Source organism: Lampetra fluviatilis, chromosome 63, assembly GCF_964198595.1.
Source record: "Lampetra fluviatilis chromosome 63, kcLamFluv1.1, whole genome shotgun sequence".
Taxonomy (NCBI): Eukaryota; Metazoa; Chordata; class Hyperoartia; order Petromyzontiformes; family Petromyzontidae; genus Lampetra; species Lampetra fluviatilis.
The window spans coordinates 4,788,730-4,805,266 of NC_136337.1; the positions used below are offsets into that span (position 1 = coordinate 4,788,730).

At 46.2% G+C, this 16,537-nt stretch overlaps 1 protein-coding gene across 3 annotated transcripts; it reads right to left on the bottom strand.

Annotated features, from left to right (window-relative positions):
• Nucleotides 1-1,722: 1,722 nt before the first annotated feature.
• LOC144951777 (uncharacterized) lies at nucleotides 1,723-16,307 on the bottom strand. Of its 3 annotated transcripts, XM_078882147.1 has the most exons (8): nucleotides 16,236-16,307; nucleotides 11,243-11,287; nucleotides 10,511-10,642; nucleotides 9,595-9,759; nucleotides 8,021-8,073; nucleotides 5,507-5,608; nucleotides 4,591-4,677; nucleotides 1,723-2,172 (listed from the first exon to the last, which is right to left on the bottom strand). In XM_078882147.1, exons 2-8 carry the CDS (start codon nucleotides 11,253-11,255, stop codon nucleotides 2,122-2,124), a joined length of 603 nt encoding a protein of 200 aa, XP_078738273.1. In that variant the 5' UTR covers nucleotides 11,256-11,287; nucleotides 16,236-16,307; the 3' UTR covers nucleotides 1,723-2,121. The 3 variants fall into 3 exon arrangements, with proteins under 3 accessions (XP_078738273.1, XP_078738274.1, XP_078738272.1); XM_078882146.1 differs by lacking the exons at nucleotides 1,723-2,172; nucleotides 4,591-4,677 and adding an exon at nucleotides 4,723-5,375; XM_078882148.1 differs by lacking the exons at nucleotides 1,723-2,172; nucleotides 4,591-4,677; nucleotides 10,511-10,642 and adding an exon at nucleotides 4,696-5,375.
• Between the last annotated feature and the right edge of the window lie 230 nt (nucleotides 16,308-16,537).

Consider the following 16,537-nt stretch of genomic DNA (forward strand, 5'->3'; position numbering starts at 1 on the left):
AATTTGGTATACGTCGTGTTTTGACCAGAAAACAAATGTCTTGGGATACGACGTCTTGCTTGGGATACGACGCGCTTGCTACAACTTGTATGGGTCGGGATGAGTCACCGCGTATCTGGGAATACCCCGTTCACGACTGAAACAAGCGCCACTCCTCAGTCAACAAGCCGTAACAGTATTGTGTGGAATGACCAGACAATGTCACACTTCAGGAACATTCTTAGAAGGCAAAAACAAACTTCAACGGACAGGTTTTTAGTAAAACTCAAACCCGGTGAGCCTCAACCAGGTCCAAGTCAAGAAAAAAGACAGAAAAGAGAAAAAAAAATTAACCCGTAAAAACAAAGTTTTCACTATAAATCCTTTATATGCGTGGCGGCTAGAGTCCTCTCGTCCTCTGGCTTGAGATGGCTGCCACCTATGGGTCAGATAATTGTCTGCCAGCATTAAGCATTTGGTAATTAAATATTTAAAAAAAATTCCCTAAACAGCGTAAAATTTTGGAAAATGTTTTTCACGGAAATTAAAAACGACCAAAAGATTTGCACGGTCGTAAGCAAGCAAGCAAGCATGCAAGCACGCGAACTTAATATAAAGGATTTAAAAACCCCAGAATTTCAGCTTCCTGAAGTTTTAATGGAAGGGGACTCTCCTTCCCAAAAATAACATCTCCTCCCCTTCCTCACCACCATCTTCGTAGGCTATCCACTCCTCAGAAAGGTGAAGTGATGTTAAATGTTTTTATTTAAATTTATTTATGCATTTATTTTAATTTATGTATGCATTTTAGTAATAAGTGTTGTCAAAATTATTTCATACAACCCCTTTAATGTATAATGTCACATAAAATATAATTTCTTATACTCTGGAACGGATTATTTCCTTTCCCTTTATTTCTTATGGGAAAAATTATTTGGTATACGTCATTTTCGGTATAAGTCCGACCCCTTCTGGAACGAATTAACGACGTATACCAAAGTACCACTGTAACTTGTTTGCCTGTGTGGCCTACGGAGATCGGGTGGAAGGGCAACTTAAGAAACAACATAAGTCACACAAAGTAATACCAAAGTACATATTAAAAATAATTTTAAGCAAGGCTCCGTAAACCTTAGATGTAATGCTCCTCTGGATGCCAGTAATGACTATCAAAACACAGTATTTACCAAGGTAGAAAAACCCTTGAACACTTTGCACGCAAGCTCAATGTTATCGTTGTGTAAACCGATGCAAAATCTCTCAAAATCAAAACAATTACAAACCCAGCACCAGCCGTGTTAAGCACCACGCCTTTTGCCTTCCCAGTTCTCATGTTTACAAACTGCACCAGGTACGCGTTTTAGGTGGAGTCGATCAAGCGGAGGCCTAGGATCGGTTCAGATATTCGGCACTGATGTTGGCTGCGATAGAGTATCGAACTCGGGTAGCCAGGTTGTTAGTACAGTTCACGAACCGCTACGCTCCCGCTAAATGCACACACAGACACATGGAAACACCAAGAGCAAGGCGTTAAGTTTGAATGGGCATCCACACGGTCTGCAGTAGAATGGAAGAGACCTTTATCACACTGCGTTTTTCTTTGCTTTTAATCGTCACATTCCCATTGCCGCCTACAACTGGAAGCGGCCTTCTTGATCAGCGAGATGCGTTCGACTACAGCGAGTTAATATTTACAACTGGCGACAGTCCGCACTTGTGCGTGTGCGGTTGGGGGGAGGGGGGGGGGAGATAACGCTTTACACCGCGTCGAGCGAGCTCGATGACTTATGCGACACTGATGCCAAGGAGGAACCGGTTGCTTTAAAAAAACTTTAATACATAAACATTATTTCCCGCGGTCCCAACCAAACAAACGCCACCACCATGGGAAGAGTGAAATGAGCTCTCTTCTCTCCCCACGGGCGGCATGTGCTCCCCAATCATGGGGATTTTTACTTTTTCACCAGACGGAACGTGGATCGGCAGGAACAGAACTCGAGACTCTCCACGAGTGGTTCCACCCTTTGCGGGTGGCGGCTCCGTCTGCGTAGAGATGACTCCATCTCCACACGAGGGACGCGGCGCCCGACTGTAAGATGACCTGATCCAACCTCCTTGAGCGTGAGAGACACTTTCCCGCCTTCAAATGGATTGGTTCAGGAATTTGAGCAGCTCTGCCCGATTTCTGTCTCGCTGTGAACGTAAGACAGTACGCGGATTAATGTCAAAACAGAACACATACTTAATTTGGAGCTTTCGTGACTGCAGGAATTACTCTTTGTTTTTTTCAGTAAAGTCACGTATAAAGAGAAAATAATAAATTAAATACTAGCATACGTTTCCTCCCTCTCTCTCCGCCCCCTCTCTCTATTTAAGGCCTCGACACAGAGGCGTGGTTTCTCTGTGTGCCTATGTATGTGTCTCTCTCTATGTATCTCTGTGATATCTGTCTATATGTCTCTGGTTCTGTGTTTTATCTCTCTCTCAAATTTAGCATTCTCAGGAAGAACGTAATCAACCAGGTAGGGTGTTGACTGTTATGTTATCCGACTCTCTGTTGTATTACATTACATTTCTAAGTATACTAGATTTTTTTTCTATTTCATTTATACCTGATGATGATTGCTTGTGTTGCAATCGAAACGTCGTATGCTAGTATTTAATTTATTATTTTCTCTTTATACGTCACTTTACCGAAAGAACCAAAGAGTAAAACAGAACATGCGCGTATGCGGCAGTTCACGCTCTCGTTCACACTACTGTCAGTGAAGCACAACACCGTTTGTGTGTGTTAACTATGGGTGAGTTCTGCAGTTAAAGATGTGAGGGTGCTGTATTGCATGAGATGGGTGTTTTATATTCTTAGATTTTTGCGGTAAAGTCACGTAGGTAAAAATTTTTAAATTAATAAAAGTAAAATAAGATAAAAATTACGACGTTTCGGGGGCAACACAAGCTTCCGTCTTCAGGTGGAACCGTCACAGAACGATAGCTGTATCAAGTATCCTCTTACTTAAGTATCCTCTTACTTGATACAGCTATCGTGCTGTGACGGTTCCACCTGAAGACGGAAGCTTGTGTTGCCTCCGAAACGTCGTGATTTTTATTTTATTTTTATTAATTTTAATTTTTTACCTACGTGACTTTACCGAAAAAACCTAAGAATATGAATCCTTGCAGTCACGAAAGCTTCAAATCTAGAATTAATGGGTATTTTACATTGGATGAGTCAAGCGTTCTGCATGTAACGGGCCCACTGCAATAGAAATTGGATTAAAATACGGCTGCTGCGGATATGCTTGTGCCTCACAGCAAGAAGGGCCCTGGTTTAAATTCCCAAATCGGACACCTTTCTGCATGGGTTTACTGCAGATTTTCAGGTTTCTCCCATATAACCCCCCCAATACATGTGTATGTGTATGTACGTTGAACTTCTTTCCCACTGTACATAGCCAACTGTGCTATTGGCGAATCAATATCCCAATGCTGGAAAAAGATAGCACTGAAAATTAATCGATTGGGAACACAGAGCAATTTATTGACCACCCCCCCCTTCCCCCTAACTGCACACTTTTTGCTGTTTTTTCCTGGATTTTTCTGTTTTTGTTTGTTGCAGTTGCACCCGATTCAAGAGCCGAATGGCTCACAGGGCTATACCAAATAAATGAAACTGAAAACTGAACTTGCAGGACCATCCTGAAAGGGAGTCTCGAAACTCGGTGAGGCTTTCTTTGGTAATACAAGAGGAATAATTCCTGTAGGAAAAACATCGTACTCAAATTGTAAATGTTGTGGGTTTACTCTCCAACACACCGGTGTGCTGAACGAGTAATTGGCACATTTTTGTGACAAACCTTACCAATTGGCTGTGTCGGGTGGCGGTGGTTTAAACGACATATTTATATTCACGCAATCCAACCCAAAATAATTTATGGATATTGGTCGCAAAAGCCTACGTGTTCAACTGGAATAATACCTAATAGGGTTTTTGCCCTTTTTTTTTCTGGCAACAAAACTGAAACCTTTTTACAAGGAATCATGTGTGCATTAACCACAATACTTGTGGTCAAAATGCAAACAAAAAACACACCGATAATATATGCATTGTCCTTGAAACTGATTGGTCCACTCCAGAGACTGCTTTCTTTTGAGCCTCGTCTCAATTGGTGCTCGACCAGATGATGCCAAAAGGCGTACAGCTCAAAGACAATGCACTATCAAAGTAATGAGGGCTCGGGTTAAGCATCTACATCATTAGACCTCCTTTGCCAGTACCAAGGTATAATAAAGTAAAACCTTGGATTGCGAGCATAATTCGTTCCGGAAACGTGTTTGCAATCCAATGCACTCATATATCAGTTGTGATCACGTGACGCTCGGCAGCCAAAGCGTATACACGTACTACTCGTATTGCAAGACCTCGCTCGTTTATCAAATGAATATTTATTTAAAAATTTTGCTCGTCTTGCAAAAGACTCGCAGACCAAGTTACTCGCAATCCAAGGTCTTACTGTAATAGGGGTTTCCCCCCTTTTTTTTAAAGGGGAAAAAACCCTATTATTATACTTTGGTACTGGCAACGGAGGTTTAATGATGATGATGGAATCATACCTCTTTGTCAGCTTTTGACTTCTTCACCTTCATCTTGATCTTCCTCCCCGTGACCATGCTGTACTTCTTATTCTTACGCTTCAAGAACTGCACAGAGAGAAGAACTTCCATCAAACAAGTAACTCACAAATGGCAGTTGTTTTTAATCATTACCCACATACGTCTCACTGAGCCTTTTAGGGCTCTTTATGATCATCATGATTTACGATGGATAAGTTGGGCCATCTCAAAGCACTGGACATGCAATAAATAAACTTGTATCGAATCTCATCTCAACACATTTGAAGGGTCATATCGCCAGTGGCAGCTATACCTGCGTAGCACAAGGTGATTTAGCACCTGTCCCACAAGTGGGCATGAGTCTGGCAATGATAGATTTGGTGTTCTAGACTTGGGCACGCCCAGTGGCAGCTGTCCCTCTGCGGCACAAGGTGACTGAGTCACATTACCCCTTTTTAAGGAGGGTCCTACCAAATGTTTTTTGAAAAAGGGGGCGAAGATAGCCGATGTGTGTGATCCCAATGGAGAAATGTGCAGGTAAATTTTCATCTTTGGGATGTTTGCCCAATACCCGTTACATCGTTTGTATTTTTTTAGCCATGGGGAACAAACCGTAGAACCCGTTGGAAACCCAAGTGTCTGTGTTGAACTTCTTTCACACCGTACATAACCAACCGTGCTAATCGGGAGGTGCAGAACAGGGAGAGAAGGAATGAAAGAAAACATACAAACTCCACACGCAGAAAGCAGCCCGGGTCGGGGATCAAACCCAAGGCTCCTTCTTGCTGTGAGCCACAAGGTGTTACCACTGTGTCAAATCCCGTCCAATCAGAAGTGAGGTGTCTGCGGTGTCAAAGGCTCCACAAGCAGCCCCCCCCCCACCCTCCCCCCCCTTTCTGCCGTGGCTCAGGCAGACCTTGGACAGCTGGACGGGGCCCTCGCCATCACCCTCGGTCTTGCTCTTGTGTGGCTTCTTAGTCTTCTTCTTTTTCTTCTTCTTCTTGTCCTTCTTATCTTTCTGCACCCACCAAAGACAAAGGATCACCCCCATTCGGCCTTCACGGACGGTTGGGCAAAAATCGCCGTTAAAAGCGAGCAGCGCCAACGAAGGCCGGCACGGCCGTTAGCGATAACGGGGGTAGGTAGGTGGCCAACACCACGCTCGATTGGCTTTGTCTCCCCAATGTTGATGTTTACACATCGTACCAGGTATTCATTTATGGCGGAGTCGACCTAGTGGTAGACCCAGGATCAGTTCGGATAACTGTCAGAACTTCGAGAAGGAATTTAACTCGGGTCATCTGGTTCGTAGCACAGCGCACATCACAGACACACACAAAGCTCCTTATTAACTGGGGCCCTGTCACCAGCCCCCAGCTGGCCTGTTTCAGTCGTTCGCGGGCAGTAGCTTCTTCCGTGGGCAATGGTCTAAATTAACGGTCACATGCAATTCACAACCACTGTTGTCAAGTCTGCATTAACCACAGGCGTGCGTGGCTAGATGTCTCTTTGACACCCAGTCAGGTGTTTGAACACCGTAACACCTCCTGTATTATTTCGGGAAAAGGTTAAAGTCTATTCTTTTTACATCATCTAGATACCGGTAAGGAGGGGTCCCATAGATAATGTTTCAGCACTGGGATGTTTTGGTCAATACAGGAGAACCCCGGAGGAAACCCATGCAGAGCAGGGGAAAGTACAAACTCTACACATAGAAATTTCCCAGAGTTGGGTATCGAACCCAGGCACTCTTCTTGCTGTGAGGCTCAAGAGTTACCACTGCGCCACCACCACTCTGCTCGACACGAGCCAAGTTAATTAAACAGCAATTGGCCAAACACTCAAATGCATGACCATCCTGAAATGTCTCAAGTCTACATGAGGTTGAATTATGACATCATTAGTGGTATTCCACGTGTAGAGATCCAGCAATTTAAATTTCGATTTAAAGCTTTCGTGACTGCAGGGATTCATCTTCTTGGTTCTTTTGGTAAAGTCACGTAGAAGGGAAGTAATAAAATAATTAAAATAAAACATAATAAAATAATTCTCAGACGCTGTCTCCCCGATAGACCTGGTCTTCACCTGAGGATGGCTGCTTGCGTTGTGGCCGAAACGTCGTGAGAATTATTTTATTATGTTTTATTTTTATTATTTTATTACTTCCCTTCTACGTGACTTTACCGAAAGAACCAAGAAGATGAATCCATCAATTTGTCTATTAATAAAACTCTCTATTCTCACGATACATGCCCTACGTACGTAAGAACGCAAAACAAATTTTTAGCACATCTACAATTAACGTGCAAATTATGAAGTCGCGGGTCAAAGTGATTTCCCTGCTCACCTGCACAAGTGATCGAAATTCCACAATCATATGGCAAGGGGCACAAGTCTCTCCATAGGACAACCACGGTTACCTTCCCCACCAATTGACAGATATTTTATCGACCACAGAGGGATGATGGGGCGAGTTAACCCCCACTTCCCCCTATCAGGCATTGAACTCGCAATCTTCCGGTTGCAAGTCGCTCGCTCTTTCGCATTCACGCCCGGCTGGTTTACATTATATGCAAATATATTTGAATTCCTTCATATGGAATGGCTGCTGTGTTGAGATAAAAATAAACTATTTTTTATTTTACCAGGTAAGGCCTACTAAGTTATATAGCTCTTTATCAGAAGCGACCTGGCTATCACAAATGATAGCTCAACGAAGTGGCTTATCACGTGGAAATATATAGTGGCCAAATACTCGAAATGCATGACGTTGATTCTAAATGAGGGAAAAAACTAGAGGACCCAGAGACAATCCACACGACCACGGGGAGAGAGAGAGAGACACGCAAACTCCAAACATACAAGCGTCAGGATCGAACCCACGACTTCCTATATACCAGGCGAGATAGTTAACATCTCGCCACCGTGGCACCCAAAATTGTATACACCCACAGGCAGAGCCAGTGGGGGGGGGGGGGGTGACACGTGCCCCCCCAATGATCCGATCGAAATCCCTAATTTCGATTGGATCATTGGTGTTTATTAGTAATAAATCGGCATTTTGCGACCCCCACTGCCACTGTGTAGCATATTATTACGTGCCAGGGACTCTTATGAGATAGGACAACATTCTGAGTCCATAATTGCCAATGAGTAACGGCAACGCAGTTATAAGTGACTCAGAATTGTGCGCAGTTGCGTATACAGCACGTGACTTCCCTGAAGGCATTCACCTTCAGCGAGCGCGATGCCAATCACACAACGCGGTTCGAATTCGACCCTCGATCGATGGCTGCGCCATCGCTGCACACGCGTCAAATAAAAAGCAAGGGACAAGTCCTTACTTACTAACAACTCAAATAATTGTTCTATACACCAATGTTCATATTATCAAGTGGTAAAAATATCTGCTCAGAGACCGGGTCGTTACCTTTTTGCTGTTTTTCTCTTTCTTTATTTTCTTTCTTTTTTTCTTGTCGGATTCTGCATTGTTAAAAGTTGACCAGTGTTAGGTCAGCCACGGGGAACATTGCATTTGGCGTTCCCCCAGCCAACGAGTGCGCGCCTTCAGCAGTCAACGTCACTTGCAGGCGTAACTTTCATCACCGTGATTCTCATTGTTCCGCTTGTTTGCCAAGGGAAACCTCAGTGACTCCCAAGAATCTCTTTCAGGAGGGTCCTGCCAAGTCCTCTCATGGTGTTTGTTTTTTGTTTTTCCGGGAGGTAACCGGGCAACCCCGGATGAAACCCATGCATGAAGCCGCCTCCCCCCCCACCAGCAAGTCAGGCACAAGTGTTAACCATGACGCTGCTACCACCCTGTCACCCAAACGAGGGGCATTAGTGTGTGCAGGTTTTGTCGTCGGGCAAAGGCAGTTGGCATCACTTTCCAGGGCTGTTGCAAGATGATGATGACTTGGCATATTTGTTAATCGCACTATTCTTGGAGCGCACAAAGGCGCTAACGTTTCGCGCAAGGCACCGGGAGTTTCAGAATCGCGGGTGATGTTCTGGTATATGTTATCGCAACCGAGTACTTTGCGGTGTAATTTTTTGAAAGGAGAAAATTACGGACCGCGACACGGGCAGTACACAATAGCCTACTCGTTTTTAATGGAGTAAGGGAACCTTTATAGTCGGCTGCGAAACGGACGGCACACATGTGACTAATACACGTTGCAGTAATAACCAGGGTGGCCTGCCAGATTCCAACGGCGAACCTCTGAAACAAAGCAGCGAAGCGCTACTGCTGGACCACATAACAGCCCCAAATATGGGTCTGCTATCTGAACGGGTTCCCAAGTCCCTCTACCTGTGCCCAAACACAAAGACTGCCGGGCGTGTGAGCATTTCTACGTGTGTGAATGTGTATCTATCTGTGAGGAACGTTAGTGAAGCTGTTAGCGCTACGTTGCGCTACAAACCCGGTGACCCGGGTTCAATTTCTGCTCACGGTCACCAGCAGTGACGATTATCTGAACCGGTCCTAGGCCTCCCCTAGGTCGACGAAGCCTCAAATGAGTACCTGGTGCGATGTGTAAACATCGTTACCGGGGAGACAAAGGCGGCCGGGCATGGTGTTGGCCACCCACCCCCTTGTGTGCCGTGCCGGCCTTCATATGTGCTCGCTAAAAGCACTTGCTCCAATAGTCTGTTAACGCTATACGGAGATTCATCTTCTTGGTTCTTTCGGTAAAGTCACGTAGAATGGAAATAATGAAAATAAAACATAATAAAATAATTCTCACGACGTTTCGGCCACAACGCAAGCAGCTTGCGTTGTGGCCGAAACGTCGTGAGAATTATTTTATTATGTTTTATTTTTATTATTTTATTATTTCCATTCTACGTGACTTTACCGAAAGAACCAAGAAGATGAATCCCTGCAGTCACGAAAGCTTTACATCGAAAAGCTATCCGGAGATCTTTGTCTTTTTTGTTGTTATCTATCTGTGAGAGTGTGTAGGAGTCCGTAAGCGAGTTTCTGTGTGGCCGTGCCCTCACCAGCACTGGAAGAGCTGCTCTGTGAGCACGAGGAGGAGGACGATGAGGATGCGGATGAGGATGAGGCGGAGGAGGCGGAGGAGGAGGACGCAGATGATGATGAGGACGACACGGACGAGGAACGGCTCCTGCTCCGACTCCTCTTTCGCTTGCGTTTTTCCTTCTCTGAAACACAAGCACGGTCCCCCAGTACTGGGAAATCAGTCACAGGGGAAGAGATCTCACCCACCTCACCACCATCAACACTCCCCGCTAACAGAACCACACGCGGCACGCTCTCACGTTCGGGTCAACGACCAAAAGAACATTGTGGGGTTGTTAAATGACAACCGATAAAGCTGTAAACGTTTTCAAAATAGATTACTGGTCCTGAGAATCCAGGACCAGAAATCGATTCCAGAGGAATATTGATACTTGGGAACCTCTCAAGCTTTTAACTGCTGCCCCAGGAGATAGAATGGAACCAACGACCTCTGGATTTCAGGTGCAATGTGCTGGGCATTCGACCACAGCAGTATCTAATTTTTCAATTAAAAAAAGATAGATACACCATGTTCATTGCTGGACGTTTCCACATGTGTGGATTTTGGTCATGTTTTTACAATCGGTTATTCAAATACGTAAATGATGCGAAAACTCATCACAGCAGAAACATTCATGCAGGCTCGAAACAGATGGAACAACACACAAAGGTGTGCAGCATTGCATGTGCAAAACTCTCTCAGCCTTATCCAGACCACCAGCTCTAAAGAACTGAACGTTCTTTTTCGTGTTTAGACACGTTGTCGTTAAGACCCCCAAACTCTTTTCGAGTTGTTGGTCTAAACGACAAAACTGGCAGATGCTTGGAGTGGCCATCACAAAAAACCACCTTTGTGTGTTGTTTAACCCATTTGCAACCCTCGTGAACGCTCACCTCGCTCATCGCGCTCTCTCCTGGAGGTGCTGGCGCTCTCCCTGCTCTCCCGGCTTCCCCGGCTCTCCCGGCTGTCCCTGCTTTCCCTCCGCTCCCTGCTCTCCCCCCAGCTGTGCTTGCGCTTCCTGTCACCTGCGATGCACACAGCAGCAGCACGAGGCTTACGGCTCCACCGTGACGGCGGCGGCAGCAGTAACGTGGTCAGATCTCCGCCGTTCACCCAGTAGCCCCACCGCTCATCCAAGAGCGCCACCGCTCACCCAGGAGCCCCACTGCTCGCCTAGTATACAGAAGGTCGGGGGATCTATCCCGACCCTGACGTCTGTATAATTGGAGTTTGCGTGTCTCTCTCCCCGTGGTCGCATGGATTTCTTCTCCGGGTCCTCTGGTTTTTCCCTCCTGCATTTAGAAACATGCGTCGATATTATTTAGATTATTTTGCTGCTATACATTTCTAAATGACAAGCCACTTTGTTGAGCTAGGTCGCTTTTGAAAATGAAACTAATAGCTCAGTGGGCTTTACCTGGTGAGATAAACAAACGTTTAGTCTGTATATTTTTAAATGCTTTGTTTACCTCTCCTATACTTTGCACTCCGTTTGTGTTTTTAGCATCGTTTATTGTTGAAACGTTCCGACCTGCCCCTTACTGGACATCTGTGAAAAAGAGCTTAATAGCTCATCGGATTCCTCCGGTAAAAATAGAGATTCTGATGTGTGGTGAGCAGCTCACCCTGATCCGCCATCACTCAACACAGCTCCGGGTCACAGCCGTCACCTGCATCAGAAAACAACAATTAATGCGGCAATGCGGCAAAGTGGCAATGTTTGCACCTCGCAACAAGGAGCTCCTAGGTTCAATCCCCAGCTCGAGTGCCTTTCTGTGTGGATTCATATTCTTAGGTTTTTTCGGTAAAGTCACGTAGGTAAAAAATTAAAATTAATAAAAGTAAAATAAAAATCACGACGTTTCGGAGGCAACACAAGCTTCCGTCTTCAGGTGGAACCGTCACAGCCCGACAGCTGTATCAAGTAAATGAGGGATTACAGGAGATACCACTCCGTATATATAATGGAGTGGTATCTCCTGTAATCCCTCATTTACTTGATGCAGCTGTCGGGCTGTGACGGTTCCACCTGAAGACGGAAGCTTGTGTTGCCTCCGAAACGTCGTGATTTTTATTTTACTTTTATTAATTGTAATTTTTTACCTACGTGACTTTACCGAAAAAACCTAAGAATATGAATCTTTGCAGTCACGAAAGCTTCAAATCTAGAATTTCTGTGTGGAGTTTGTGCATTCTCTCCCCCCCTGTTCTGCATGGATTTCCTCTGGGTTCTCCGCTTTACTCCCACTGCTAAAACAACCGTACATTGTAAATGGTGTTGGTCAAACATCCCCAATTCTGAAAGATTACCTGCACATTACTAAATTGGGATGTCACACGTAGCAGCAATATCACCTCTTACTGCAAAAAACTTTGCAGAACCCTCCTGAATCTTCAGCCTCAGTGAGGCATTCCTGGCTGAAGTATAATAAAATACAAATAAAATACTGCACATTGCTCAACAAAGCCTTGGCGAGTCTCAGGACTCATTTCCCAGAGGGCCCTGCTTTGTAATGTTCGAGCAATTCCATTATGAGTTTTGCACTTGGGAGGCAAATTGCACAAATTGGAGAAACTCCTTCCATATGAGATGTTAATAATTAAAAAAAATACGTACAGCAATGCTGTAACCTATTTGCTATGCTGCCAAAGCTCACCTTTGAAGCACGAGACAACAGGTGTGTGCTGCGATTGAAAAGATCATTGCATCGCTCATGCAAATAAAAGCTTCTCCGAACACAGAAATGTCTCAAGGTGCACAGTTTTCACACGGAGACACGGAAGACCACGGACGAGCCGGAAGGCAGCCAACAATTGCCCAAGCTCTGTGGTCCTATATTTGCATGTTTGGCCAACTCCATTGAGTGTATTTATAAATGTGTGAGAAAACTAGAGAAAACCAACTCTTCGCGAGGAAGTTAACACTCAAGGGGTGTATTAGGAGATGGGGTTAGTGGCAGGATTAGGGGAAAAAGTGGGGGATAGAGGACAGTGTTAAGGGATAGGGACCAGATTTGTGGACACGGTTATGGGATTGGGACAGCAATAGGGGTTAGGGAAAAAAATCATAAGGGGATAAGGTTAGGGGATTGGGACAGCGATAGGGGACAAAGTTCTGGGATAGGGACAGAGTTAGAATTAGGGGATAGGGGAAAGCCTTAGAAGACAATTTTAGGGTTAGGGATATAGCTGAAATTAGTGACAAGTTAGGGGTTAAAGGTTTTTTTGGGGGTTAGATCGCATGAATATAAATGTGTCGTTAAACCCGTCACCACCCAGACACAGTCAAATAGTCAGGGTCTGTCACGTAAAACAAAAACGCGCCAATTAGTTACTTCAGCACGCCCGGTGTGTTGGAGAGCAAATCAGCAGCATTTACAAATCGCCAGCGAAAACGTGGAGAAGTGAGGCCCTTCTCTTAAAGAGTGTCTCCCTCTCGTGCAGGACGATCCGCCGGGAGTGGCGTTGATCAATCGAATTCCAGGGCAGTACCTTCCTTAATGAACCCTTTTACAGCAAAAGTGTTCACTCCATACCTGTCAACCCCTTATCAGTGACTACCTTATTACTGATCAATTCAGACCTCATTGGTCACCCCGTGCCCTTATGCATCTCAACGTTCATCCTACAACGTCCCATCACAAGGGAGAAACTCAAAGAAACAGACAAAATAATTGCTACTATTATTCTGCCCGTATTGAAATGGCTGTGCGCCGTATGGACCGCACACGTGCCCTTATGCATCTCAACGTTCATCCTACAACGTCCCATCGCAAGGGAGAAACTCAAAGAAACAGACAAAATAATTGCTACTATTATTCTGCCCGCATTGAAATGGCTGTGCGCCGTATGGACCGCACGTAGCCAACCGCGCTAATCAGAGGTGCGGGGGAAGGACAACAAACTAAACACATAAAACAGTTCTAAAGAAGTGGGTCTCTGTGTGAGGCCATATGGACTTGAAAACTCAATTTCCCTGTACGAGGGTACATCGTATGGGTTGACAGCTATGCCACTGATAATTGGTTCTTTACCCTTCTATCTGGCAACAAAACTGACACCTTTTTACAAGGAGTCATGTTTGCATAGACCGCAATACCTGCAGTCATAATACAAACAAAATAACATAACTCTGATAATGTGCACTGTCCTTTAAAGTTGATTGATCCACACCCGAGCTATGCCACTCTGACGTTGTCACCTCCCAACACTATTCTCGACGTCTCAACTCACACAGTATCGTGTTTTGTAATGTATTTTTGTTGTTGGAACTCTGGTCTGACACCGGTGAGAGAAGGCCACAAAGTAGGCTGCTGCATGCCAATTCGTTACAAAGCCAATGCATACATTACGATCAGAGCACGTTTGTTTGCATGTTTTGCCACAAGTACGTGTGTTTATGTGTTGTTTGTTGTTGTAATGTTCTAACACGCTCCTACTGGACATATGTGAGAAAAGAAGAGCTTCATAGCTCATCGGATTTCTCCAGTGTAAATATTCTGATTGTCATTCAGCCCACCATACTGAACACGTTGTAAAATTTTACCAGGTCAGGCCTACTGAGATATATATAAACACACAACCTCCAGTGACAGCGTCTCCACGCACGGTACAATACAGCTTATTATATGGTGGTAGACCAGCGGACGCCTTTTGCTGTCTGTGGTGTGGACCAATCAGTTTCAAAGACAATGCATATATTATCAGAGTATGTTTTTTGTTTGCATTCTGACCACAAGTATTGTGGTTAATGCAGACATGATTCCTTGTAAAATGTTTCAGTTTGGTGTTTTAACATCTTAACACCTGTTTTGTTGCCAGAAAAAGGGGAAAACCTCTTCTCATATTTTGGTACTGGCAAAGGAGGTCCCATGACCCTGGACGCGTGTTGATTTTAATGTGGAGGGAAACCCGGAGGATCCGGAGACAAATCCATGCGACCTCCACGGGGAGTGTGAGAGACACGCAAACTCCAAATACACAGCAGGTGTCAGGGTCAGGATCGAACCCACGTCCTCCTGTATACCAGGCGAGGTAGTTAACATCTCCTAGCCACCGTGATGATGGTGATATAGAGACACGCAAACTCCAAATACACAGCAGGTGTCAGGGTCAGGATCGAACCCACGACCTCCTGTATACCAGGCGAGGTAGTTAACATCTCCTCGCCACCGTGATGATGATGATGGTGAGATAGAGACACGCAAACTCCAAATACACAGCAGGTGTCAGGGTCAGGATCGAACCCACGTCCTCCTGTATACCAGGCGAGGTAGTTAACATCTCCTAGCCACCGTGATGATGGTGATATAGAGACACGCAAACTCCAAATACACAGCAGGTGTCAGGGTCAGGATCGAACCCACGACCTCCTGTATACCAGGCGAGGTAGTTAACATCTCCTCGCCACCGTGATGATGATGGTGAGATAGACACGCAAACTCCAAATACACAGCAGGTGTCAGGGTCAGGATCGAACCCACGTCCTCCTGTATACCAGGCGAGGTAGTTAACATCTCCTAGCCACCGTGATGATGGTGATATAGAGACACGCAAACTCCAAATACACAGCAGGTGTCAGGGTCAGGATCGAACCCACGACCTCCTGTATACCAGGCGAGGTAGTTAACATCTCCTCGCCACCGTGATGATGATGATGGTGAGATAGAGACACGCAAACTCCATATACACAGCAGGTGTCAGGGTCAGGATCGAACCCACGTCCTCCTGTATACCAGGCGAGGTAGTTAACATCTCCTAGCCACCGTGATGATGATGATGGTGAGATAGAGACACGCAAACTCCAAATACACAGCAGGTGTCAGGGTCAGGATCGAACCCACGACCTCCTGTATACCAGGCGAGGTAGTTAACATCTCCTAGCCACCGTGATGATGGTGAGATAGAGACACGCAAACTCCAAATACACAGCAGCTGTCAGGGTCAGGATCGAACCCACGACCTCCTGTATACCAGGCGAGGTAGTTAACATCTCCTAGCCCCCGTAATGATGATGAGTAGTGGGTGAGTAGTGGGGTGAGTGGGTGGTGGGTGAGTGGTGGGGCGAGTGAGTAGTGGCTGAGTAGTGGGGTGAGTGGTGAGTGAATAGTGGGGTGAATGGTGGGTGAGTGGTGGGGCGAGTGAGTAGTGGGTGAGTGGTGGGTGAATAGTGGCTGAGTGAGTAGTGGCTGAGTAGTGGGGTGAGTGAGCAGTGGCTGAGTAGTGGGGTGAGCGAGTGGTGGGTGAGTGGTGGGGCGAGTGAATGGTGGGTGAGTGGTGGGACGAGTGAGTGGTCGGTGAGTGGTGGGGCGAGATAGTGGTGGGTGAGTAGTGGGGTGGGTGAGTAGTGGGGTGAGTGAGTGGTGGGTGAGTGGTGGGGCGAGTGAGTGGTGGGTGAGTGGTGGGGCGAGTGAGTAGTGGGTGAGTAGTGGCTGAGTAGTGGGGTGAGTGGTGAGTGAGTAGTGGGGTGAGTAGTGGGTGAGTCGTGGGGTGAGCGAGTGGTGGGTGAGTGGTGGGGAGAGTGAGTGGTGGGTGAGTGGTGGGGCGAGTGAGTAGTGGGTGAGTGGTGGGCGCGAGTGAGTGGTGGGTGAGTGGTTGGGCGAGTGCTGGATTCGTCACCCGCTCTGGCGCGGCCGAGTCGTCACCATCACCGCGGGGCCAAGCAAAATGGCGGCGTCGCCAGAGCGAAGCAATCGAAGCCGAGCGAGTCGAGCGCGCGATGTGATTGGTCGATTGCCTCGCGCTCCGCACACCCCAGAGGGTGGGGGGGGGCAGGAAGAGAGGTCGAGAGCGGCGTGAGCAGCCGAGAGTCGAGCGAGTGGATTGAGGCCCCTCCCCCCACATGCTGTGACCACGTGAATCATTTGCCGTATTACACCCGAGTATAAGACGCAATCCCCAGCTCTCTCCCCTTCCCGTAA

Excerpts from the sequence above, each read along its gene's own strand:
- LOC144951777 (XM_078882146.1), bottom strand. Across the intron at positions 5,609-8,020 it reads AAGAGAAAAACAGCAAAAAG|AAAGATAAGAAGGACAAGAA; the intron begins GTAACGACCCGG and ends TGGTGGGTGCAG. Across the intron at positions 5,376-5,506 it reads GCCCCGTCCAGCTGTCCAAG|CAAGAAGGAGCCTTGGGTTT; the intron begins GTCTGCCTGAGC and ends TGTGGCTCACAG.